This window comes from Canis lupus, chromosome 9 (genome assembly GCF_048164855.1).
Source record: "Canis lupus baileyi chromosome 9, mCanLup2.hap1, whole genome shotgun sequence".
Taxonomy (NCBI): domain Eukaryota; kingdom Metazoa; phylum Chordata; class Mammalia; order Carnivora; family Canidae; genus Canis; species Canis lupus.
The window spans coordinates 30,240,525-30,267,806 of NC_132846.1; the positions used below are offsets into that span (position 1 = coordinate 30,240,525).

The 27,282-nt window shown below is 37.2% G+C and overlaps 1 protein-coding gene across 6 annotated transcripts in view; it reads right to left on the bottom strand.

Annotated features, from left to right (window-relative positions):
- TXNDC16 (thioredoxin domain containing 16) overlaps positions 1–27,282 on the bottom strand; it is a 121,555-nt gene that overhangs the window by 87,602 nt on the left and 6,671 nt on the right. For 3 of the 6 annotated variants that reach the window (XM_072838563.1, XM_072838567.1, XM_072838564.1), the window contains exons 2-6: positions 24,910–25,021; positions 24,006–24,244; positions 22,623–22,705; positions 17,358–17,431; positions 16,243–16,317 (exon numbers count right to left, since the gene is read on the bottom strand). In XM_072838563.1, the coding sequence (XP_072694664.1) occupies positions 16,243–16,317; positions 17,358–17,431; positions 22,623–22,705; positions 24,006–24,244; positions 24,910–24,929 (491 nt within the window). In that variant the 5' untranslated portion in view covers positions 24,930–25,021. Of the gene's footprint in view, positions 1–13,080; positions 13,148–16,242; positions 16,318–17,357; positions 17,432–22,622; positions 22,706–24,005; positions 24,313–24,909; positions 25,022–27,282 lie in introns of all 6 variants that reach the window. The other 3 variants (XM_072838568.1, XM_072838566.1, XM_072838565.1) reach the window with 3 other exon arrangements.

Genomic DNA, 27,282 nt, shown 5'->3' on the forward strand with positions numbered 1-27,282 from the left:
GGCAAGATACAAAATCAATGCACAGAATTCAGTTGCATTTCTACACACTAACAATGAGACTGAAGAAAGAGAAATTTAAGGAACCGATCCCATTTACAACTGCATCCAAAACCATAAGATACCTAGGAATAAAACTGACCATAGAAGTAAAGAATCTACAAAATACTTATGAAAGAAATTGAGAAAGACACAAAGAAATGGAAAAACATTCCATGCTAATAGGTTGGAAGAATAAATATTGTGAAAATGTCTATGCTACCGAGAGCAATCTGCTCATTCAATGTCCCCATCAAAATAACATTGACATTTTTTACAGAGCTGGAACAAATAATCCTAAAATTTGTATGGAACCAAAAAAGACCCCAAATAGCCAAGAAATGTTGAAAAAGAAAACCAAAGCTGGAGGCATCACAAAGCCTGACTTCAAACTGTATTTAAAATCTGTAATCATCAAGACAGTATGGTACTGGCACAAAAACAGATACATCAATCAATAGAACAGAATAGAGAACCCAGAAATGGACCCTAATCTCTATGGTCAAATAATCTTTGACAAAGCAGGAAAGAACATTCAATGGAAAAAGGACAGCCTCTTCAATAAATGGTACTAGGAAAATTGGACAGCCACACACAGAAGAATGAAACTGGACCATTCTCTTACACCATACACAGAGATAAACTCAAAATGATGAAAGATGTAAATGTGAGATAGAAAACCATCAAAATCCTAGAGGAGAACAGAGGCAGAAACTTCTTGCAAGACATGTATATAAAGGCAAGGGAAACAAAAACAAAAATGCACTATTGAGACTTCATCAAGATAAAAAGTTCCTGGCACAGCAAAGGAAACAGTCAACAAAACAGCAGCCTTAGGATAAAGAAGATATTTGCAAATGACATATCAAATAAAGAGCTATTATCCAAGATATATGAAGAACTTATCAAACTCAACACCCAAAAAACAAATAATCTGGTCAAGAAATGAGCGGAAGACATGAACAGACATTTCTCCAAAGAAGATAAACAAATGGTCAAGAGATACATGAAAAAATGCTTCACATCACTCGGCATCAGGGAGATACAAATCAAAACCATAATGAGATACCACCTTACACCAGTCAGAATGGCTAAAATTAATAGGAAACAACAAATGTCGGTGAGGCTGTGGAGAAAGGGGAATCCTCTTACACTGTTGGTAGGAATCCAAGCTGGAAATGCAAGTCACTCTGGAAAACAGAAGGTCCTCAAGAAGTTAAATATAGAGCTATCCTACAGCTAGCAATTGCACTACTAGGTATTTATCCTAAAGATAAAAATGTAGTGATATGAAGGTGCACCTGTACCCCAATGTTCATAGCTGCAAGGTCCACAATAGCCAAACTATGGAAGAAGCCAAAATGTCCATCAACAGATGAATAGATAAAGATGTAGTATTACTCAGCCATCAGAAATGATTGATACTTATCATTTACATTGATGTGGATAGAACTGGAGGGTATTATGCTGAGTGAAATAAGTCAATCATAGAAAGACCATATGGTTTCACTCATATGTGGAATATAAGAAACAGCACTAAGGATCATAGGGGAAGGGAGGGAAAATGGAATGGGAAATTTCAGAGAGGAAGACAAACCATGAGAGGCTCTTAACTCTAGTAAACAAATTAAAGGTTGTTAGAGGGGAGAAGGGAGTTGGGGTAATTGGGTGATGGGGATTAAGGAAGACACACAGTATGATGAGCACTGAAGGTTATATACAACTGATTAATTATTGAACACTATATCCGAAACTAATGATGTACTATATGTTGGTGAATTGAATTTAAATTTTTTTTAAAAAGGTATAAACCCTCAGTTATAAAATAAAGTCAAAGAAAAATCCATTGGTTTGATGAGAATCTACAAAATCATGAGTTTCTTGATCTGTCCCTGGTATCATAATATGTAAGAACTGCCTATTCCAGGATTTCTCTAGAGGCTGGCAAGAGTCCTGAACCCGCTGTCATTTCTATCTTGCTGGCCTGACAGGGTTGAGAAGATACTAGCCTTGGACCCACTTTCCTTTCTTACCTAATGTTTTCCTACCAGAATGCTCTGGGTTGTAATTGCCATGAGTTGGAAACAGTTTGCATCTACAAGTATAAATTTATTCATCCTTTTAACTTATGTAAGGCTTTTGTACCCAATTATCAATTCTTTAAAATATGACACTAAATTTTGGTTTTCTACTGTCATGTGAGAACATTAGGACCCAGAAAAACATCATTGTGTGAGGAAAATAAAGTGCTGCAGCAAAGAAAATAAAAAATAAAATCATGGAGATACAACGTCCAAGATGGTGACAGTAGTCAACAGTATCATAATAACTTTACATGGTGACAAATGGCAATTGGGACTTATCGTTGGAATAATTTTGCAATGTATAAAAATATAAAATCACTACCATATACACCAGAAATGAATAGGATATTATGTCAATTATACTTCAGTAAAAAATAAAATTAAAAATTAAGAAATAAAGAGTCTTGTTGTCAAAAACAAGACTTCCAACAATAAGAAAACCCCATTAAAATATGGGCAAAAGATGGGGTGCCTAGGTGGCTCAGTCAGTTTAAGCATCCAACTCTTGATTTTGGCTCAGGTCATGATCTTAGAGTTGTGAGATCAAGCTCCATGTATGGCTCCATGCTCAGCAGGGAGTCTGCTTAAGATTCTGTCTCTCCCTCTCCCTCTGCCCCACCATCCCTCTAAAATAAAGAAATAAATCTTTAAAAATAAAATAAAATAAATATGGGCAAAAGATCTAGATACTCTACCAGCGAAAATACACAGATGGAAAATAAGGATATTAAAAGATGCCAAACATCATATGTAATTAAGGAAATTACAAATTAATACAATGAGATACCACAACAACTGGAATGGCTAAAATCTGTTTTTAAAATGGACAATAGTAAATGCTGACAAGGATGTGGAGCAATGAGAACTCATTCGTTGTAGGTATGCGTGCAAAAATGGTAAAGCCACACTGGAAGACAGTTTGGCAGCATCTTATAAAGTTGAACATAATTCCCCCATATGATCACACCCCTAAGTATTTACCCAAATTAGTTGAAAACTACATCCATACAAAAAAAGCTACACACAAACATTTATAGAAGCTTTATTCATAATTACCAAAACTTAGAATCAACCAAGACGTCTTCAATAGGTGAATGTGTAAACATACACTGGTATAACTATATAATGGGATACTATTCAGTGATAAAAAGAAATGAGCCATCCAGAAGAAATGAACAGATATTTCCCTGAAGAACACATCCAGATGGTCAACAGACATGTGAAAAGATGCTCAACATCACTCATCATCAGGGAAATACAAATTAAAACTACAGTGAGATATCACTTCACACCTGTCAGAATGGCTAAAATCAAAAACACAAGAAACAAGGGTGCCTTGCGATCAAGCCCTATGTAGAGCTCCATGCTGGGCATGGAGCCTGCTTAAGATTCTCTCTTCCTCTCTCTCTGCTCTTCCCCTCAACACTCTCCCAAAATAAATAAATAAACACAAGAAACAAGTGTTGGCAAGTATGTGAGAAAAAGGAACCATCATTTACTGTTGGTAGGAATGCAAACTCATACAGCCACTCTGGAAAACAGTACGGAGGTTCCTCAAAAAGTTAAAAATAGAACTACCCTACGTTTTAGTAACTACACTACTAGGCATTTACCTAAGAGATACAACTACAAACACTCATTCAAAAGGATACATGCCCCCCTGATATTTATTGCAGCATTATTTACATGAGCCAAATTATGGAAACAGTCTGTGTCCATCCATAGATGAATAGATAAAGATTGGTATATATATACAATGGAATGTTATTTTATCCATAAAAAAGTATGAAATCTTGCCATTTGCAACAACATAGAGCTAGAGAATATAATGCTAAATGAAATAAGTCAGTCAGAGAAAGACAAATACCATATGATTTCAGTCATACGTAGAATTTAAGAAACAAACCAAAAAAATGAGCAAAGGTAAAAAAGAGAAACAAACCGAGAAACAGACTCTTAACTATAGAGAAACAAATTGATGGTTACCGGAGGTGAGGTAGGAGGAAAGACAAATAAAATAGGTAATGAGGATTAAGGAGTGCACTTGTGATGAGCACTGGGTGATGTACAGAATCACTGAATCAATATATTGTACTCCTGAAACTAATATAGCACTGTATGTTAACTATGCTGGAATTAAAATTTTTTAAAAAATGAGTGATCAAACCATGAAAAGACATAGAAGAACCTTAAATACATGTTGCTAAGTAAGAGAAGTCAATCTGAAAATCTACATCTGTATTATTCCAACTATATGACACTCTGGAAAAGGCAAAACTACAGAGACTGTAAAAAGATGAGTGGGAGGGATAAATAGATGAAGTATGAGATTTTTTTAGGCTAATGAAACTATTCTGTTTGATACCATAATGGTGGATATGTGTCATTACACATTTGTCAAAACTCACAGAACTGTACAACAGAAAGCCTGAATCCTACTGTAAACTAGGTGCTTTTATTAATAAGGTACTGATACTGGTTCATTGATTATAACAAATGTACCATACTAATGCAAAGTGTTAACAATAAGGGAAACTGAGTAAAGAGGAGAAGAGAGTCATACCAGAATTCTCTGCACTATGTGCTCAATTTTCTCTGAATCTAAAATTACTCAAAAAAAAAAAAAAAGAAAATTAAGGGGCACCTGGATGGCACAGTTGGTTGGGCATCCACTTCTTGGTTTTGGCTCAGGTTATGATCTCAGAGTCATGAGGTCAAGACCCACATCAGGCTCTGCACTTAACACAAAGTCTAATTGTCCTTCTCCCATCCTCTCTGCCCCTCCCCACTGATCATACTCATGCATGCTCTCTAAAATAAATACAATCTTTTAAAAAATAGTCCAGTCTCCTCTAAATTGGAAGAGTAAGAGACTAGTAGTAGTGTGTGTACACTCATCACTATATCTCAAATAGAGTTAATTCCCAGCACCATGGGGAGAAATTTACAAATTGCAGAACCTAGGTATGACTAACTAATTCTTCTCTTTAGTCAAGTTGTTAAGGACAAAAACTCTAAAACTGGAAAAAATGGAGGAAAAGCTAAGAGCAGAGTAGTAGGAGGACCCTAGGCTTGCCTCATCTCTCAAACACAGCTAATGAAACTATTATATAAAGATCAAATCATTCTAAATACCCAAGAAATCTGAGGACTGACAGAACAAACTGTACAAATAGAGGGAGAGAAGAGGACATATCATAGAAGGTAGGAGATGCAGAGATGTGGTTTGGGGAGAGAAACAGATCGTGGGTGCTGCAGAGGGGACAGAGCCCTGCTCACAGATAGGAGGGAGAGGGAGAGACAGACAGACAGAAAGGAGTGCACAGGAGATTGCATTAGGAAAACACTTCCCCAGAGCCACTGATTGGGAAAACTGATTTTTGTGAATTTTTACAACCAGTGGGACTCAAAAGACTGGAGCTTTAGCTATCCACAGCAAAGCCGGTATGGAGCCTGGCAAGCACTGCAGTTCTCCTGTAGAGAAGGAGATCAGATAGCCTGTGATCTGAGGATTGCCTGGGATGCACTGGGAGAGACAGTTCTCCTTCTTGGAGCACATCTGGGAAAGCATCTTTTCTTCCTCTGTGTCTCAGCATAGCTGCAAAGACACCTGCTGAGGGAAGCTAATCTGGAAACTGGCTCTTTGCTATGTTTTACACCAAACTCCAAACCCCTGCACTTTGGCGTATCTACCCTTTGGGACAAACCTGCATCACCCCCAGCACAGTGAGACCCTCCCCTGGAGAACCAACACAGGTCCCTGCTGCACCAGGTCTCTAAAGTTTGGAGTTTTAAAATTCATCCCATCTGCCTAGGATAGACCCCAAGGTGCACTATATGATCAGGTTGACAGACAGGGTAAAGGTAGGGATTTGAGGGATGCCTGGGACACACTAAGGGGAGATTCTCTGCTCTTCTGGGAGGGGTTCCTGGACAGTGACAGGCTTGAACTCCCATCTCTAGGGATAAGGGAGGGGGCTGGCCCCATTTCCCTCCCCTACGCCTCAGCATAAACTAATTTCAGTAAGCAGTAAAGTGCCAAAAGTGGTAGCCTAAACAGTTTATGCCAAACCCATTCCCTCTGCTCTGCTGGTGCTGCTTTCTTGGGCAAGTGTGCCTAAGAACCAGTATGGCAGCCCCTCCCCAAGAAGACCAGCACAAACCCCCCACACCCTACGTACCACATCTACCAACCATAAAGTTCCACAAAGTTTCCACTCTAGTGGAAATAGCATCAGGTCTCTTTTAACAAGCAGATCAGAATACAACTAGTTAAAACTCACCACACTCTGGCCAAGGCCAAACACTCCCCAATGCAGGCAAGATGTAACTGTGCAGAAAACTGACCTGAGGAAAAGAGGTGCCAAAACACACAGTAGCCCAGTGCACACTCTGAAACACTTACTAAAGCACCAGGCCCTGGACAGTATAGGACTTCTTCTTCATAAAACCATTACTCTCAGGAACAGTAAATATAACAGGCTTTCCTAACACAAAGAAGACAGAAACCTGGACAAAATGCCAAGACAGAGGACCTAAAAGGAAGAACAAAAAATGGTCATGGCCAGGGATCTAATCAAAACAGATATAAGTAATATGCCTGATCCAGAATGTAAAGCAACAATCATAAAGATACTACCTGGGCTTGACAAAAGTATAGAAGATACCAGGGATACCCTTACCGAAGAGACAAAAGACCTAAAACCTAGTCAGGCCAAAATGAAAACTGTAATAACTGAGATGCAAAACTGACTGGATGGAAGGACCACAGGATGGAAGAAGCAGAGGAACAAGAAAGTGATACAGAAGATAAAATTATGGAAAATAATGAAGCTGAAAATAAAAATATTGGATCACAAATGTAGACTTAGGGAATTCAGAGACTCCATAAAACATAATAATATTTGTATCATAGAAGTCCCAGAAGAAGAAGAGAGAGAAAGGAGGCAGAAGGTTTATTTGACGAAATTACAGCTGAAAACTTCCCCTATCTGGGAAAAGAAACAGATATCTAAATCCAGAAGGCACAGAGAACTCCCATCAAACTCTTGGCCAACACCAAGACATATATCATAGTAAAATTTGCAAAATACAGAGATAAAGAAAAAAAACTCTTGGCAAACATCAAGACATATAGTAAAATTTGCAAAATACAGAGATAAAGAAAAAAATCCTAAATGAAGGAAGACAAAAGAAGTCCCTAACTAACAAGGGAAGAAGAATAAGGTTAGCAACAGTTCTATCCACAGAAATTCAGCAGGCAAAAAGAGAGTGGCAGGATATATTCAATGTGCTGAATGGGAAAAATATATAGCCAAGAATACTCTATCCTGCAAGGCTGTCATTCAGAACAGAAGGGGAGATAAAGAGTTTCCCAAACAAAAGAAGTTCATGACCACTAAACCAGCCCTGCAAGAAATATTATAAGGGACTCTGGGTGGAAAAGAAAGACCAAAAGTCACAAAGACTACAAAGGAACAAAGAAAATCGCCAAAAAAAAACAAAAACAAAAACAAAAACAAAAACAAAAAAAAACAAGTAATACAATGGCACTAAATTTATATCTATCAATAATCACTCTGAACGTAAATGGACTAAATGCTCCAATCAAAAGACATAGGGTGTCAGGATGGATTAAAAAACAACAACAGGGACGCCTGGGTGGCTCAGCGGTTAAACATCTGCCTTCAGCCCGGGGCGTGATTCTGGAGTCCTGGGATTGAGTCCCACATCGGGTTCCTTGCATGGGGCCTGCTTCTCTCTCTGCCTGTGTCTCTGTGTCTCTCATGAATAAATAGATAGAATCTTTTAACAACAACACAAGGCCCATCTATATGCTGCTTACTTCATTTTAGACGTAAAGACACCTGTAGATTGAAAATGAGGGGATAGAGAAATATTTACCATATAAATGGATGTCCACTGAAAGGGAGAGTAGTCATACTTATGTCAGACAAACTAGATTTTAAACTAAAGACTATAACAAGAGATGAAGAAAAGACACTACATCATAATAAAGGGGCCTATCCAACAAAAAGATCTAACAATTGTAAATATTTATGCCAACTTGGGAGCCCCAATTATATAAAATAGTAACAAACATGAAAGAATTTGGGACACCTGGGTGGCTCAGCAGTTTAGTGCCTGCCTTCAGCCCAGGGTGTGATCCTGGGGTCCCAGGATTGAGTCCCACATTGGGCTCCCTGCATGGAGCCTGCTTCTCCTCTGCCTGTGTCTCTGCCTCTCTCTCTCTCTCTCTCTCTCTCTCTCTCTCTGTCTCTCATGAATAAATAAATAAAAAATAAAATAAAATCGTAAAAGAATTCATTAATAATATAATAATTCTAGGGGACTTTAACCCTCCACTTACATCAATGGACAGATGATCCAAGCAGAAAATCAACAATGAAACAATGGGTTTGAATGACACACTGGACCAGATGGACTTAACAGATACATTCAGAACATTTAGGCCCAGAGCAGCAGAATACACATTCTTTTCAAGTGCACATGGGCCCTTCTCCAGAATCGATCACATACTAGTTCACAAATCAGGCTTAATGAGTACAAAAGACTGAGATCATATTTTCTGATCACAATGCTATAAAACCTGAAGTCAACCACAAGAAAAAACTTGGAAAGACCACAAGTACATGGAGGCTAAAGAACATCCTACTAAAGAATGAATGAGTAAGGGCGCCTGGGTGGCTCAATAGGTTAAGCATCTGACTCCTGATCTCAGCTCAGGTCTTTGTTTTGTTTGTTTTTTTAAAAAAAGATTTTATTTATTCATTCATGAGAGACCCAGAAGAGAGATAGGCAGAGGGAGAAACAGGCTTCCTGTGGGGAGCCTGATGCAGGACTCAATCCCAGGACCCTGGGACCACAACGTGAGCTGAAGGCAGATGTTCAACCACCAAGCCAGGCAGGCATCCTGATCTCAGCTCAGGTCCTGATCTCAGAATTATGAGTTCAAGCCCCACATTGGGCTCTACTTAAAAAAGAAGAATAAAAAAATGAATGGGTCAATCAGGAAATTAAAGAATAAAAAAAATACATAGAAATAATGAAAATGAAAGACGATGGCCCAAAACCTTTGGGATACATCAAAAGGGTCCTAAGAGGAAAGTATATAGCAATACAGACCTACCTCAAGAAGCAAAATCTCAAATATGCAACCTACACTTACATCTAAAGGAGCTAGAAAAAGAACAACAAATGAAGCCTAAAGCCAGAAGAAGGGACATAATAAAGATGAGAGCAGAAATAAATGATATAGAAACAAAAAGAAACAGACCAATGAAAACCAGGAGCTGAATCTTTGAAAAAATTAAAATCATAAAATTAAGAAAATTTATCAATATAAACCCCTAGCCAAGAAAAAAGACCCAAATGAATAAAATCATGAATGAAAGAGGAGAGATCACAATCAACACAACAGAAATATAAACAATTATAAGAGATTATGAAGTTGCAAAGGTGGTTCAATATTTGTGAATCAATCGTGATATACCACATTAATAAAAGAAAGGATAAGAACCATATGACCCTCTCGATATAGAAAAATCATCTGACAAAGTACAGCATTCCTTCTTGATAAAAACCTTCAACAAAATAGGGATAAATGGAATATACCTCAACATCATAAAGGCTATATATAAATGATCCACAGCTAATATCATTCTCAATGGGGAAAATTGAGAGCTATGGTCAGGAACAAGACAGAGGTGTCTACTCTCACCACTGTTATTTAACATACTGTTATTTAACATACTGGAAATTCTAGCCCCTGAGCAAACAGACAACAACAACAAAAGGCATCCAAATTGGTAAGGAAGAAGTCAAATTCACTATCTGCAGATGACATGACACTCTATGTAGAAAACCCATAAGACTCCACCAAAAAAACTGCAAGGACTAATATACAAATTCAGTAAAGTCACAATATACAAAGTCAATGTACAGAATTCTGTTGCATTTCTATATGCCAATAATGAAGCCAGAGAAAAAGAAATCATGGAATCAATCCCATTTACAATTACACCAAAATAATAAGATACTTAGGAATAAACCTAACCAAAAAGGTAAAAGATCTGTACTCTGAAAACTATAGAACACTGATAAAAGAAATTAGAGAGGGCATAAAGAAATGGAAAAAACATTCCATGCTCAGAGATTGGAAGAACAAATATTGTTAAAATGTCTACACTACCCAAAGCAATCTATACATTTAATACAATCTCTATCAAAATACTCACCTGTATTTTTCACAGAATTCGAACAATCCTAAAATGTGTATGGGACCACAAAAGACCTTGAATACCCAAAGCATCATAATTCTGAACCTCAAGTTATATTACAAAGCTGCAGTCATCACGACAGTATGGTACAGACACAGAAACAGATACACAGATCAAAGGAACAGAATAGAAAACCCAGAAATGGACTTACAACTATATGGTCAACTAATCTTCAACAAAGCAGGAAAGAATATCCAATGGAAAAAATACAGTTTCTTCAACAAATGCTGTTGGGAAAACTGGACAGCAATATGCAGAAGAATGAAACTGATCACTTACACCATACCCAAATAAAATTCAAAATGGACAAAAGACCTAAATTTGAGATAGGAAACCATCAAACTCCTAGAGGAGAACATAGGCACTAACCTCTTTGACATCAGCCATAGCAACTTCCTACTAGATACATTTCTGGAGGCAAGGGAAAGAAAAGCAAAAATTAACTATTGGGACTTCATCAAGATAAAAAATTTCTGCACAGCAATGGAAACCATCAACAAAACTAAAAGGCAGCCTACACAATGGGAGAAGGTATTTGCAAATTGCATGTCTGATAAAAGATTAATATCCAAAATCTAAAAAGAACTTAACAAATTCAACATCTAAAAAACAATCCAGTTAAGAAATGGGCAGAAGGCATGAATAGACATTTTCCCAAAGAAGACATCCAGATGGCTAACAGACATGAAAAGATGTTCAACATCACTCATCATCAGGGAAATACAAGCCGAAACTGCAATATCTCATACCTATCAGAATGGCTAAAATTAACAACACAGGAAACAACAGTGTTGGCAAGGATGCAGAGAAAGGGGAACCCTCTTACACTGTTGATGAGAATGCAAACTAATACAGCCAGTCTGGTAAATGGTATGGAGGTTCCTCATAAAGTTAAAAATAGAACTACCCTAAGATTCAGCAATTTCACTACTAAGGATTTACCCAAAGGATACAAAAATACTGATTTGAAGGGTTACAGGTGCCCCAGTATTTATGGCAGCATTAACAACAGGTAAATTATAAAAAGAACCCAAATATCCATCAACTGATGAATGAATAAAGAAGATATGGTAGATATGTACAATGGAATATTACTCAGCCATCAAAAAGAATGACATCTTGCCATTTGCAACAATATGAATGGACCCAGAGTGTATTATTACACTAAGAGAAAAAGTCAGTTAGAAAAAGACAAATGCTATATGATCTCACTCATCTGTGTAATTTAAGAAACAAAACAAATGAACACAGGGGCAAAAAAGGAGAGGCAAACCATAAGACAGACCTCTAACTATAGAGAACAAAACTAAGGGTTGATAGAGGAAGGTGGGTGGAGGATGGGCTAGACAGGGGATGGGTATTAAGGAGGGCACTTGTTATGATGAGCACTGGGTGTTATATGTAAGTTATGAATCACTAAATTACATATTTAATGAAACTAATATAAGACTGAAACTAATATTACACTGTATGTTAACTGGAATTTAAATAAAAATTTGAAAATAAATAAAAAATAAACCTGGAAAAATGTATAAATAAACAAAATCTATAATTTTTTAAATGAATAAATTCCTTCAAAACTACGGTATAAGACAAACCACAGTAAAACTCAAATTCTACAATTCTGAAGAGAAAAGATAAATTTGACCAGATAATTCTTTAAGGAATAGGGAAATTTCAGGGGTGCTTTGGTAGTTCAACTGGTAAAACATCCAACTCTTGATTTCAGCTCAGGTCATGGTCTCAGGGTTGTGAGATCAAGCCCTGCTTGGGGCTCTGCACTCAGGGCAGAGTCTCCTTGAAATTCTCTCTCTCTCTCTCTCTCTCTCTCTCTCTCTCTGCCTTCCTCTTCTTCTTGTGAGCTTTCTCTCTCAAATAAGTAAAATCTTAAAAAAAAAAAAAAAAGAATAGAGAAATTTAGATGATAAATGACAACTTGGGGGGAAATGTAGTTTGTTTCTCCTTCATATAAAGAAAGTATCTAAGACACCTGGATGACTCAATGTTTGAAGCCTCTGACTCTTCGTTTTGGCTCAGATTGTGATCTCATGGGATAGACTGCCTACTCAGCAGGGAGTCTGCTTGAAGATTCTCTCCCTCAGGCCCTCCCCTCACTCACTTGCATGTGTGCTCTCTAAAATAAATCTTTAAAAAAAAAAAAAGTATCAGAAGCTAATACAGTTCAAATATGACAGAAAAATGGGCAAAAGATTCCAAATCAAATTCCAAATGTTCAGGTCCATTTCAATGAATAGTATACAACTACAAAAGAGTACAGGAGAGGGAAACTGCTTGCTAGGCACTAGATATTTCAAATTGATGGTTTTAGCACATAAAAGTAGGATGACAAATTGAAAGGTATCGTTTTTCCTCATGGTTATTTGGAAGGTGTAGCTAGGATATGGCACACTATTAAGCACAGTTCTTCAACATTCTGAATATCACTACAGAGAATTTTTGTAATATATTCCAAAGTCATTTTTCTTACATTGCCTTTTTGCAATTTTATTTCCTTGACATTTATTCCCCCCCCAACTCAGTTTCTTTTTCCCATAAGTGCTGGTGTTGTGTAAGGTGCTACCTGGATAACCTGTATCTTGACTATACCTACATCTGTACTCCTCAGTTCAAAATCCCACAGCTGCCTACTGGAGACTCACATCCGATGGGCATTCCCCTTGTTAAAGTCAACTCCTCTTCCCCTGTAAATCTGTTCTTCTTCCTTGCCTACTTCAGATGTTGATCAGAGAGGATTCAGGGTTGAGTAGGATTGGAAAGACAGAAAAGAAGAGATTAGGGATTAATTTCAAGTTTGTAGTTTTGCTGACTGTTACCAAATTAGCTCTTACCAAATCCAGTTAATTTCACCTTCTAAGCATTAAAAAGAAAATCTCCTCCTTGCTATCTATATTTTACCTCCCTAAATCATATAATAGACACACAATGATTTCTATGTGTGCTTGGACTTCACAAATCTATTCATGTCCACCAGAAAGAGCTTTCGAGTACTAATCTGATTATATCACTTTTCTACCTATAATCCTCTGTGGAGCAATCACTTGTTGAGGTGGTCAGGACAGTGAGCCGAATTTAACAATCAAGCCTTTATTCACTCACTGTGGTAGTACAAGCCAGAGGCCAAAAGTGAGGCAACAGTTCTACAATATTCTATTCCTTGCCCCACCCACCATTGGCCAGCATTAGGCAAAAGTCAAAGGGGTGCAGTGCAGGTGCAGGGGAGCATCTCATTTCAAGGAGCCCCAAACAAAGGCTCTTGACTCTTTATGAACTCATGGGCTGAGGAGAAAGAAAGGGAGAAGAGCCAAAAGAGGAAATATACTAAGTGGAGAAAAGTGCCTCAATCAAAGACCCCTGATAAAGAGGTCTTAGCAGAAGCACCTGGGAGGTGCCTCTGTCAAGGTCTTTTCTTATAATGAGGCCTCTGAATGGAGACACTTGAGCTAAAAATACAGGTTACATAGGAGCATGTCTGGCCTATGTCCCTAAGTCTTGGACCTCAATTTTCTCTATAAAACTGCAATGCACTGGATATGCACCGAGTCTGGTGTGGGTAGGGCACCTTTACCCTATGAGTCCTGCCAGACAAAGCCTGTAATTGCCTGTGGGCAGGACTCATAGGCCACATAAGTATTCTGGCCTGGAGCTAACCTCCTCATCCTTCAGGGCCTATCCCAAAGCCTTAACTTCTTCTCATGGTAAACAAAGATCCCTTCCATCTGACCCCCATACCTACTTTTCTGCTGTCATCTCCTGTTTCCCATTTCATACTCCAGTAAAAACTGCCCCCCCTCTCCAGGGGTGCCTGGATGGCTCAGTTAAATGTCTGCTTTTGGCTCAGGTCATGATCCTGGGGTCCTAGGATCGAGTCCCAAGTCAGGCTCCCTCTTCAGCAGGAAGTCTGCTTCCCCCTCTGCATCTTCCCCTGCTCATTCTCTCTCTCTTTCTCTCTCTTTCTCAAATAAATCAATAAAATCACTAAAAAAAAAAAAAAGTATTAAAAAAAAACTACTCCCCCAAACTATTCTAACCTCCATGCCTTTGGTCACAGTTTCCCCTGCTTTCCCCACCTTCTGTTTCTTCACCAAGCAAACTGCCACTTATCCTTTAAGACTCATCCCAAGTGCCACCTCCACCAGGAAGCATTCTTAACAAATACCCACCCTCATTCTAGACACAGGTAACTCTTCCCTGTGCTGGGAATACAAGCGCTCAGGCATACAAACTTCTACCAATTTACTTACTACACAGTATTTTCTGTTTATGTATCTGTCTATGTAACAAAACACTAAATTCCTAGAGAACAGAAGCCATATCCTTTTCTATTCTGTATCCCCAGTGCCTAACAAGTATCTGGCACATAGCAGGAACACGAGGAATCATCTATTTGTGGAATTAGTGTTCTATGAATCAGCATTAACACAGCAACAGGACACTACAGCAGGATTGAATAACACAAGCCCCACAAGCTAACCAGTTCCCAGCACGGGCAGCCTCTCCACACTAAGGCCCAACTGTTTCAAAACCACCTTGTTGTCCGGTTATCCAACATGGACCTGCTGGTCCAGGATCTGCCATCAAACTTCTCAAAGACAATCTTAGTACCTAAGGATAACATCCTTATCCTTCAAAGAATCTTCTTTCTCTATCTCTTCAACCCTCATATCTGGCTCTAAGACTATCGTCAGATACCTGCTGTAAAAACAGCAGAAACCAGTAAGCTTCCCGAGAACAAGTATCAAATCTACTACTGGGGCTTTTTGCTAAGCCTTTTTATGACCCCAATCCTCAAGCCAGCCAGCCATCCTTCTTTAAGAGAAAAGCCTCTATGCAGCCTAACAGTTCTTTGGAATTCCTCTCGAAAAGACCACCATTCACTTCTTACAATTGGCTTCGTAGTCTACAGGCCTCAGATTCCATGGTTGTCAGGAATTTCTAAAAACTTTTCATTTATATATGATGTGTACTGGAACATTTAAAAGTGTCCACTAGCGAAGTGATAACTACAACTTTTCACCTGTAAGTTCTGAGTTTCCTATCATTTAACTTTCACCCAATTTTTATGGGAATCCAGTCAGAGAGTAGAAGGAAGAGGAGAGCCAAGCAGAAAACAAAGATACTCAATGTCAGCAAAGGTCTTAGTGGCCAGCAGCCCTAACACAACATTAAACTGGAAAGGTTCATGTAAACTTGTGTCCCTAATGAAGTCATGGCTTCAAACTTTGTCACTGAAGAGGTAATCAGACTTCATCCAGGAGGAGACTGCACAAATGGACTCCACATAGGCCTAAATCCTAGGCTTCCAAATTCCATGTTAGGAAAGTTAAATTTAGATATTCTCTCTGTTTCTCTCTCTGTCTCGCTCTCTGTAAACACTAAGACGTGTTCCGGGACTACTGGCGCTGTTTCTGCACCTACTGAGTAGACACAGAACTACAGACCCCAGAAAAATCAAGCTGGGATGAGAAGCATGCCAGATATTTTAAAAATCCCAGTGAGAATAGCAAAGATTAGCTTCTTACCTAGTAAAATCCTTACTCCACAGGTATATTCAAAAGCAAAAGCAATACTATGACCATGTGATTGTGTTCTCTCCTACTTTTTAAACAAAGATGTTTTTGTATCCTTTGCCATTCAAGACATTTTAGATCCTCTACATAGGGAAAAGACAGATCAGTAATTTTGTGTGAAATTAATGCCTACAAATATAATGTTAAAACCCTAAAATATTTTAATGGATTATGATTGCCTAAAATGAAATCGAGATAAATAACAATAAATCAATGAGTACCCCCTGTACTTACAAGAGAACATGGGCAACGATGGCATTCACATCAAACAAGACATCAGTAGGGAATTCTCTAAGTAAGATGTTGCCCCTATTAAAAAAATTTAAAAAGCATTACAGAAATATTTCCTTGGAATTCACTTTTCTTGTCTCTCCAATACGGTAGGTTATAAGTCCTTTGACGTTACAGCCTTGGTATTTATCCATTATCTCATGCACCTACCAGCATGCTGACTGTAAAAAACACACAAATATTTATTGAATATACACTCACTACGTATGTTGACTTTGAAGAGCTTAGGCTCTGGGCTAGGCAAAAAGATTGGGAAAACACATGAGTCTCAACAAGGCGTCCTACCATACTCCCAGTCACATACACATACATTCCCTAAATGAGCTGGGGAGGAGACAAGTAGGAGAGAGAAAGAAGTGTCCTCAGCAGTTGATCTCTGAGGAGAGAGACTCTGCCCCCACTTCTCAGGCCAAATCCCAACAGTTTGAGAAAAAGACTTTGAGAAACCTCAGAGACTAGCAGATCAAAATGCAGGGGAATCTGTAACTGGGACATTGGCAGATCTCTCAAAAATACATTTCCTTCACACCCAAATATGGACATGACAGATCTACTCAAAACACTAAATTTGTTAAGTGCTTACTTTCCCGGCACTTATAGTAGGAGTTTACATAAGAATTCTCACGTAGGGGCAGCCCTAGTGGCACAGCGGTTTAGCGCCGCCTGCAGCTCAGGGCCTGATCCTGCAGACCCTGGATCGAGTTACACATCGGGCTCCCTGCATGGTGCCTGCTTCTCCCTCTGCCTGTGTCTCTGCCTCTCTCTCTGTGTGTGTGTGTGTCTCTATGAATAAATAAATTAAAAATCTTTAAAAAAAAAAAAAAGAATTCTCACGTAATATTCAAAACAAGCCTGTAAGGTAGGTTTTATAGCTATTTTATCTCATTTCATAGATAAGGAAGGTAAAGTGCAGGTAACAAATCTATGACTTAGACTGTTTGCTAAACTTCATATGGCCTTCATTGCATAAAGCTTTATTCTGGCTTAGTGACATTTTATACATTTTAATATTCTAGAAGTAAAGCTTTGTATCTATCACAGTCAAAAAAATACTTTACCTGAATAAATATGCTTTCATCAAATCCTTTTCTTTTCCACAGTATCTTGATGTTTCTTCTTTGACACAATTAACCTTTAAAAGATTATATTTAAGGTTTAGAGTATATATCAAAAGGTCAAGTTTCTTGGTTAGAGAAACAAGAAGGAAAATTAAACAGTAGTTTGTCTCCAGGTCAAATTTTTTATTTTACTTTTCTTTCTGATTTATATCCTATAATTGCTCATTTATTCAAGTGCTCAAGGTAACCCAGAGAAAGAAATTGTTTCCACATCTAAGAGTTATATTTAATTATACTTAAGAGTTTACATTTAATTCAAACTTATAGAACAAGTAGGAGGTAACCAGGTAGAAAAGGAAAGAAACAATAAGGCAGGACAAAAAATCATGAGCAAAAGCCAAGAAGCAGAAGTAAGCTGGGAGCATGAAAGCATCTCAGCATCTGGAATACAGATACTGCTGGTTTCTTATCCAAAATCCATCCTTCATTTTTGTTTTACTAACAGAACTTCCCTAAACACAAGTGCCTCAATGAAAGAATTTTCCAGACGCTCCAACAGCTACAGATGGCCCAATAGTGTTAGAAGTCACTGGGGTTGGATTCCAGACGGTTCTTAAAAGGGAGCTGACTTATACTCTTTTCCCACTTCTTCCTGACAAAAAACAGACAAGGCAGCTGGGGACCAACAGTAATCATGGACCATAAAGCATCTTTAAAGGAGAAACCCTTGCTGAGGATGGTAAAACAAAGAATGAACCTGAGTCATTGATGATGTTAGGGTAGCCATGACAGTCCCTGATAGTTTATAATCTAGACTCTGTGTGAAAAATATAAGGATAATCTTGGCAGCAACATGAAGGTACAATGGAAGGCAAGAGAGCACAAAGATAATGAAGCAGGTTAAATGAATATGATATCATAAAGGGCAAGGATGACTGGCATCTGAAGTAAAGCAGAAGAGGACAAAAGAATTCAAGAGACTTTTCACCAATCGAGCAAGTAGAACTAGGGAGGAGACTGAGCATATGTATAGAGTATGGGATAGAGGGGGAAGGAAAGAGATGAAGAGAACGAAGAGGTTTTAAGATGGGGCAATGGGTAGCCACCAACAAAACGTAAACTAAGGCTGGCAGAAAAAGAGTTATTTCATTTTGTAAGTTTTTGGTCTTTTTAATGGGTTGAAGATTTTGTGTGTGTTCAATTTAATTTTAATAGAGTTTGAGGGAGCAGAATGACAACTGGCGAAGCTACATTTATTTTCAAAAGCTACAAGAGAATGGACAGTCAAAAAATATTGAGAATAGAGAATTAGAATTAAAAGTCAGAATACAGGAAAAAAAAGTCAGAATACAGCTACAACCAAAAAAGATGGAATGTTAGAAAGAATTTTTAAAAGTCAGAGCATAGGGGATGGCTGACATCACGACAATAGATATTTTTCCATTCATCCCGTGCAACATATATATGAACACCTACCATATGTTAGTCACTCTTCTAGTCACTGGGGGTACAGTTAAGTTCCAAATAAAGATCTTTATCTTTAGAACTTACATTCTAAAAGTAGAGACAGACAATTTTAAAAACTAATTAATATGTAGTGTTAAGTCCCATAAAGAAAAAATAGTAAGGGGATACTGTGTGACAAGACATTTTAGATAGGTAATCAAGGAAGGCTTGGGGGAGAGGGTGGGCCTTGCACAAAGAACAGAAGGAATAGAATGATGCATCTGATTATATAAATGTGTGGAAGAGAGGAATTCTAAGCAGAAAGGGAAATATTTGAAAAGGCCTTTTGGAAATAACACTTCTAGCAGGTTCAGGTAACAAAATGATGACTTGTAGGTGCCAGAAAAAACTGAGAAAGGTAAAGGGATGAAAAATGCAATTAGAGAGGAAGCCAGTGTCCAAAAGAGTGAAGAGTTTCTATTTTATCCTGAATCTCACGGGAAATCTTTCTGAAGGGGTAGCAAAGTGACCTGACACATCTGACTCATGTGTGGAGAAAAGTTTAGTGGGACAAAAGTAAAAGGAGAAAGAAAGGCCAATTATTAGAAGACTACTGTAGTGGGGCAGCCTGAGTGGCTCAGTGCTTTAGTGCTGCCATCAGCCCAGGGCATGATCCTGGGGATCTGGAATCGAATCCCATGTCAGGTTCCCTGCATGGAGCCTGCTTCTCCCTCTGCCTGTGTCTCTGCCTCTCTCGCGCGCGCGCTCTCTGTGTGTGTGTGTGTGTGTGTGTGTGTGTGTGTGTGTGTGTCTCATGAATAAATAAAATCTTAAAAAGAAGAAGAAGAAGACGACGACGACGACGACGACGACTACCGTAGCTTACCAGATGAGAAATGATGAAGGTTTGGATAAGGGGGGGAAGGTCACAGTGGAGGTGAAAGAAGTGGTCAGATTTGGGAAGTTTTGATAATAGAACTTAAAGATTTATTGATGGATTAGTTATGACAAAAATGAAAAATCAAAGATGATTCAAAGGGTTTTTGTTTTAAAATCTGCTTTGAGGTGCACCTGGATGAGTTAGTCCGTTTGTTAAGCGGCTACATTCAGCTCAGATCATGAGCTTGGGGTCCTGGGATCAAGCCCTGCATCAGGCTCCCTGCCCAGCAGGCATTCTGTTTCTTCCTCTCCCTCTGCCTCTCATCCTGCTTGTGCTTTCTCTCTCTCTCTCTCAAATAAATAAAATCTTAAAAAAAAAAAATCTGCTTCAATACAGTAAAATAGCTACACTAGCTTTCTTTTGGTTATTAATTACATGATACATCTTTTTCCTTCATTTACTTTAAAGATGTCTGAACTCTAAGATACATTTCTAAATAGTACAGAGTTGGGTTTGGTTATTATACTCAGCATGGCGATTTCTGTCTTATCATTTAGTCCAATTTAGATTTTAGGGTTTTTTTCATCTATGTCTGCCTCTTGAAATCTTAACTTTTAAAGACTATCTCAAAATGCTACTGTTTGTCAAGTCTTTCCCAATGCCATACATGACCTTCTGCCCTGACAATTAGATATGAGCTGCCCTTCCTTTAAACTTCAGTGGCATTTTATTTGTATCACAATGATCATGTTCTGCTAATTATTGAAATGAAATGTGAATGTATTTTTTCTCCCCTATTTAGGACCTAAATTCTTCAAGGAAATAGACTGAGTCTTAGTCATATACCTATCTAAGAGACTAAATAAAGTCAGCTCATTTCAATGTCATAAACATTTACCTAGTATCTATTACAGACCAAAGAGTGAGCTAAGTCCTTACTAGAGGCCTGTCTTATTCACCAGTCTCCTTTCCACATAGTTTAGCATCCTCAACTGTAAAATCAAGACCAAGTTTTGTCAGTTCATAAAGGCAAAACCCTGGGCATGAAGCTTAATATTCTATTGTTAGTTAGTTAGTTGATACATGGTTACTAGTTACTAGATAAACAGCAGGACTACCCCTTTTGAATGTCATATCAACCTAGTATTTCATGTGTAAACTGTAGAATTTTATTAAAAGTTCCTCAAAGATGGGCACCATTATCATTCTGGAGTATAATCAGTTGTTCAAAGTCAACAAAGTTACATACGGAATTGACTTAAAAGATTTCCTTAAAGTATTTTGCAGTGATATAATAAGAAGAGATCATTGGTTTTTTCCGCCTGGTTTCTGATATTGTTATTTCCTGAGTGACGGGAGTGCGAGGAATATCTTTTATTCTAGTATTTGGTCTTTAACCCCAGTTTCTTATATAAGAGCTTCTAAGACCTTGGAAACCTCTGCAGTGTTTAAGAGTATCTTTCTGCATGCTAATGAGGTGACTGATCCCTAGGGGCCCCCATATAGCTTTGAGATGGGAGACTGCTCACCAAAAAGACAAACGCATGATTAGAAGGTTGAACTTTCTATCCCACCTCCTATCCTCAGAGCTGGAAATTGAGTTAATCACCAGTGGCCAAAGATTTAATCCATCATGCCCACATAACAGACCCCCATAAAAACCCTAAACAATAGAGCCTGGAGAGCTTTCAGGATGGTGAACACATCCATGTATGGGAGACACTCCAAACTACAAGAGGATAGAAGCTCCTGTACTCAAGACTTCCAGACCTTGCCCTTCCAGACATCTTGTCCATTTGGCTGTTCCAGAGTTCTATCATTTATAATAAACCAGTAATAGTAAAGTGTTCTCTTCATCCTGTGAACCATTCCAGCAAATTATTGAACCCAAGGAGGGAATTGTGAGAGCCCCCAATTTGTAGCTGAGTCAGACAGAAGCTGTAGGTAACCTGGGAATCACTCCTTGTGACTGGCATCGAAGTGGAAGGCAGTCTTATAGGACTTAGTCCTCAACCTGTGAGATCTGGGCTAAGTGGGCAGCTGGTGCTAGAACTTAATGGTGAGGAAAACTCACACCTTTGGTGTCAGAAGTGTTCTCTGGGTTGAGGAAAGAGCTTCCCTTTAATAGTCAAGGTTAGTTAACCTTCCTATGCTTCCCGCCCCAGGAACTCTAACTGCAGGGACTAAGTAGGACAGTGGCCATCTCTCAGAGGTAGAAAGCTAATGAACTAAGAAAGAATAAATGTACACAGAAAGTCAGGTAGATTCTAATCTAAGATAACTTAATAATCATTGGGTTTTAATCATTCAACTTTCTGAGGTACAAATTCTAAGATTAAAGTTAATGAAAAGCTCAGGTAGCTAACTATGATGCATGTGGAGATTTTCCGTAATACTCAATGACAAATTTGAACATTTTTTGAGAAAAAAATTAAATATGTCATTTCAAGTTAGGTTGTTTTGACTTTGTTCTAAAAAAAAAAGGAAAAATTACAACATAAGCAATTACAAAGACTTAAAAGAACAGACAAGGAAAAATGCTTCAACTACCTCAATTTTGGTAACTTAGTTTGTGCTAATAGAAATTTAGTAAATAGTTGAATGTGGAGATCTATTAAATTTGTCAGGCAAAACAACACAAAAAAGCCTAACTATAGGATTGAAAGCTGAACCATAGCCTCAATAAAACAGTTTACAAAATAAAATAAGTTCTAAGCTAAAGAATTTTGACAGCTTTTTTTCCTTCATGTACCAATTTACCCAATAATCTGGAACTATCTTTCTGCGCTTCTGTTTTTTTCATATAAAAAGGGCAGAAAAATTATTTTTCCAGTTTGGAAAAAGGTGTGAAACATAAGTATATTTAGATACTCAGCCTTCAGTCACACAATTGTCAAATGTTTGTCACTAATAATTTAGTAACAAAAATGTCTTTCTACCTTTGCAACTGAAATTCCATAGTCCTGGAGAGGTGTAACAGCCTCATTCAGTTCTTCAAGAAATATAGAGGTTCTTGGAGAATCTAAAATAAGAAAGGTTTTATGAATGTTTTATGGCTCGCTCCTTAGGAAAGACGAATTTTTAAAATTAAAGCCCAAAGCTGCAAACCATAGATGAAATAGATTAGTTCACCTAACAAGTATACAAAACAAATAATACAGTAAACATACCTATATATATTTATACCCTTATTTCCTATTGCCTCATTATTCTTGACATTTAAGGGCTCCTAGGTGGCTCAGTCATTAGGTGTCTGCTTTCTGCTCAGCTCATGATCCCAGTGTCCTGAGATCAAGTGCCATGTTGGGCTCCCTGCTCAATGCAAAGCTGGCTTCTCCCTCTCCTCCCTGGCTTGTACTCTTGCTGTCACTACCTGTCTCTCTCTCAAATAAATGGATAAAATCTTTAAAAAATAAAGCTAACATTTGGCATTATTTTTCCAAGTTTAATACCATGTACACAACACACATGTACACATGCAAAAAACTTTCAAAATGAGTTTAAAACTTTTTTTATGAGCGAAAGAGAAAACATACATGCAAGTGAGGGGAGGGGCAACGGGAGAGGAAGAGAAACTCAAGCAGGCTCCACACCCAGCATGGAGCCCATCTTGGGGATTGATCTCACAACCCTAAGATCATGACCCGAGCTGAAATCAAGAGTCCCACACTTAACTGACTTAGCCACTCAGGCACCCCTCAAAGTGATTTTAAAAAACTATTTTTCAAACCAGAGTTATAAGAGAGTCAACAGAAATGTGGATTTATTTCACTTACTAATTCCAAGAATAATATTTTTTTAAGGGATACAGGTTTAATGAGACCATCACAATCTTTAGTTATGTTCAATACTTACACTGGTTAATCAGTATAATTAATGGTACAGCTACAGTAGAGTATTAAACAAAAGCCTTACTAATACTACATTTAAAGTTTTAAAACACTTTAAAAATATATGTTCACCAAAAATACCAAAAAGCATACTTTCAGAAATGACTAGATGGAAATCAGATGTTATTCTACTAATCATTCATTCTCATCTAGTATTTATTATGGACAAGTCACATGAGTAAATTCATTTAATCCTCACAACAAATTTACAAAGCAAGTATTATTTCCTCATTATAGATGATAAAAACAAAGAGGCTAAGTGACTTGATCAAAATCACACAGTGGCACAATCAGCATTTAAACTCAGGCAGACATATTTTAGTAGCAGCTTTATAGCACATATTAATCCTAACAATAAATTTCCACTGAGAACACTGATTAAATAGCAATAGAAACATCACAAAAATCATGTAGAATATAAAAAGTACTCACCAGCTTGACAAAAATAAGCTAAGGAAGCTTTTCCTGGTTGCAATGTACTGAAATATTTCTGAGGACTCAGTTCTGATAGAGAGTCTACTGCTGACTTATAAAAAATGCACATTATGACAAAAGAGATGCCAACTCTAAATATATTGAAACTGGAAGACATCATCAGCTGTAGTTGTACAGAGGCAGGAGATTTTTCTCTGTTTTGTTCAGTGTTGTGGTCCTGTTGCCTAGGATAATACCTAGGAAGAGTAGGTGTTTAACAAAGTTTTGCTGAATAAATTTGTTAAACAAATGAATGAAGTAAAATCTGCAAAAAATAATAATATAAGGCATTACTTATATATTTGATTTTTGCCAGTACTTTCCTATTTCCTTCTATTAAACAATTGAGAGGGATATATAAGATGACATTAATTTAATAATACTATTGATTTTTGATACTTCCAAAAGACATGAAGGATATCTAGAAAGTACAATACGAAATACTTAAGTTTAAAAGATATTTACTAGAGTATGTTAATTGTCATTTTTAAGGGTTCTAAAATTAATTCTCAAACATTATTCAATTCTTGTTTTAAATTGGGCATTTTAACTTTCTCTACCTAGAACAGATTTACAATCAATACTCAAGTAGTTATTTAATACCATTAATAGGGGAGTGAGACATCCAAAATCTATGTCTACCATGTTTACATCCTTTTTACTTTAAATTCCCTAGAAGATAGCTATTAAAACTACTTAAGAACATTCCTTCTAAATATACTTTTAATACATGACTTAGACTTATTTATGCAGCTTAGAAATTCAAGTATCTTTATCAAACCATATTTTAATTCAACTCTATCTTCTGAACTCAGATCTGTTTTAGATATCCTCCTCTCATCTTCTTTCATGCTGTACTTACTTCCATGCTATCCTCTGCATCTGTTGTCAATTCCTCGTCTTCTGTTTTGCTACTTTCAAATTTCTCTTGAACAATTTCTTCTTTCAGGAAGTTTTTCTACTGATGATCTATACTACCTAAGTTTAAAAGAAGATAGTTGGGGAAAGTTAGTATAAATATATCATAATTCTAGAAGGTAAAGACATACATACCAGCATAGGTAAGAATTTCAATTTTTAAAAATTTTAAATAGAACCCCTATCTTTCAAACAAAAGATCACAATCACAAAACAGAAAACAAAAAAAATAGCTAAAAATTACTCATAAGGAGAGGGTAGACTTTCTCAAAGATTAAAATGATAAAAGAATAAAAAATTAAGGGAAAATTATACTAAATTGGACATTTATTTCACTCTTAATCTTATCAGTAAGCATATAACATCTCTCAAGAAGCAGGTATTCCTTAAAAAGGAACTACTTACTCATTAATTACTTCTTAGCATTTTTTTTATTAGAGCTATTTTATATCAGTGAACAAATGTGCCATTGATAGTTAATAATGAACCAAGAGTTCAAAAACTCAAGTAGAATGAGTGAGGACTGTGAGTATATATAAAAAAGTCATTTTAATGATATAATTAAGGGGTATCCTCAACATTAACACTGATTACACATTATAGCCATTTTAAACCAGTGTATTTTATAGCCACTTTATACTAATGGGAACGGTTTAAAATAGGTCATTCAATATTTTCTTTATTAGGGGGTAGGATGGGAAATGCATGCATCCTGAGGCTAAGGGAATAACCATGTAACATTTGTTACTATATAAAATAGCTAAAACGTAATGAAAAGATAAACTTTTTAAATAAAAGTGCATTTGAACAATTCCAGTATAAATATAACTTTGACTGGGCTTCTGGTTACAATTCAATTATTTAACACTGAATTGGACAGTAGGGTTAACATATGATTCTTTTACCATATGATGGGTTTTGTAGCAGCAAAAAGTCTAACTGCATATTCAGTGCTACAATACTTTCCCACACTTATCTCATTGGACAAATGAAATTATAGATGTGAAAGTACTATGCATTTGATCAATTAGAGATGTTAATGATTATTCTTACATACATACTTTCAGGTATAGGAACTTATTAGTAACTATAACCTTTGCAGTTTGTTCCATCTTTGATAAATTTGATTATCTAAGGAATTACATAAGGTAGAGAAGATTGCATGGGTCAGCCAGAAATAGAATTTGCATGGTTGTAATAAAATAAACACTGAATAATGATTTAACCAAATTCAAGACAACCACAGTTCAGAGGATGGAGAGGCAGAAAATAAGGGAACACACAGTCAGAGTGGGAAAAGAGCTAAATCTTCACTTTCATAAAACCAAAAGCCAAGTATATTAGAAATAGGAAGATCAATACCAAAAGAAACAGGGAGCAATTGAAATAACTGCCTCTAAGGAATAAGAAATTGCAAGAGGAGGATACCAAGAGGACTTCTGAAATTTTATATAGAACCATCTGACTCTTTAAATAGTATACCTTTTCATTTTTATTTAAAGTTAAAGTCATTCTATTTGGACTACATCAAAATAAAAAGCTCTGCACAGCAGAGGAAACAACCAACAAAGCTAAAAGACAAACTACTAAATGGAAGAAGATATTTGCAAATGACGTATCTGAAGAAGTGTTAGTATCCAAAGCATATAAAGAACTTAACATCAAAAAAGCATGCATCCAATTTAAAAACAGGTAGAAGACATGAATACACATTTCTCCAAAGAGGACATACAGATGGCTGACAAACACTTCAAAATATGCTCAACATCACTCATCATCAGAGAAATGCAAATCAAAACCACAAGGAGATATCACCTCACACCTGTCAGAATAGCTAAAATCAAAAGCTTAAGAAACAAGTTTTGACAAGAATATGGAGAAAAAGGAACCCTCATGCACTGTTGGTGGAAATGCAAAGTGATACATCCACCATGGAAAACAGTATGGAGGGGATCCCTGGGTGGCTCAGCAGTTTAGCACCTGCCTTCAGCCCAGGGTGTGATCCTGGAGTCCTGGGATCAAGTCCCACATCGGGTTCCCTGCATGGAGCCTGCTTCTCCCTCTGCCTCATTATCTCTCTCTCTCTCTCTCCCTCTCATGAATAAATAAAGTCTTTAAAAAAAAAAAACAGTATGGAAGTTCCCCCAAAAATTAAAAATATAACTATGTTGTGATCCAGTAATTACACTACTATTTACCCAAAGAATACAAAAACACTAATTCAAAAGGATTTTTATACACACTTTTGTTTTTTGCAGAATTATTTGCAATAGCCAAATTATGGAAGCAGCCTAAGTGTCCATCGCTAGATACAAGG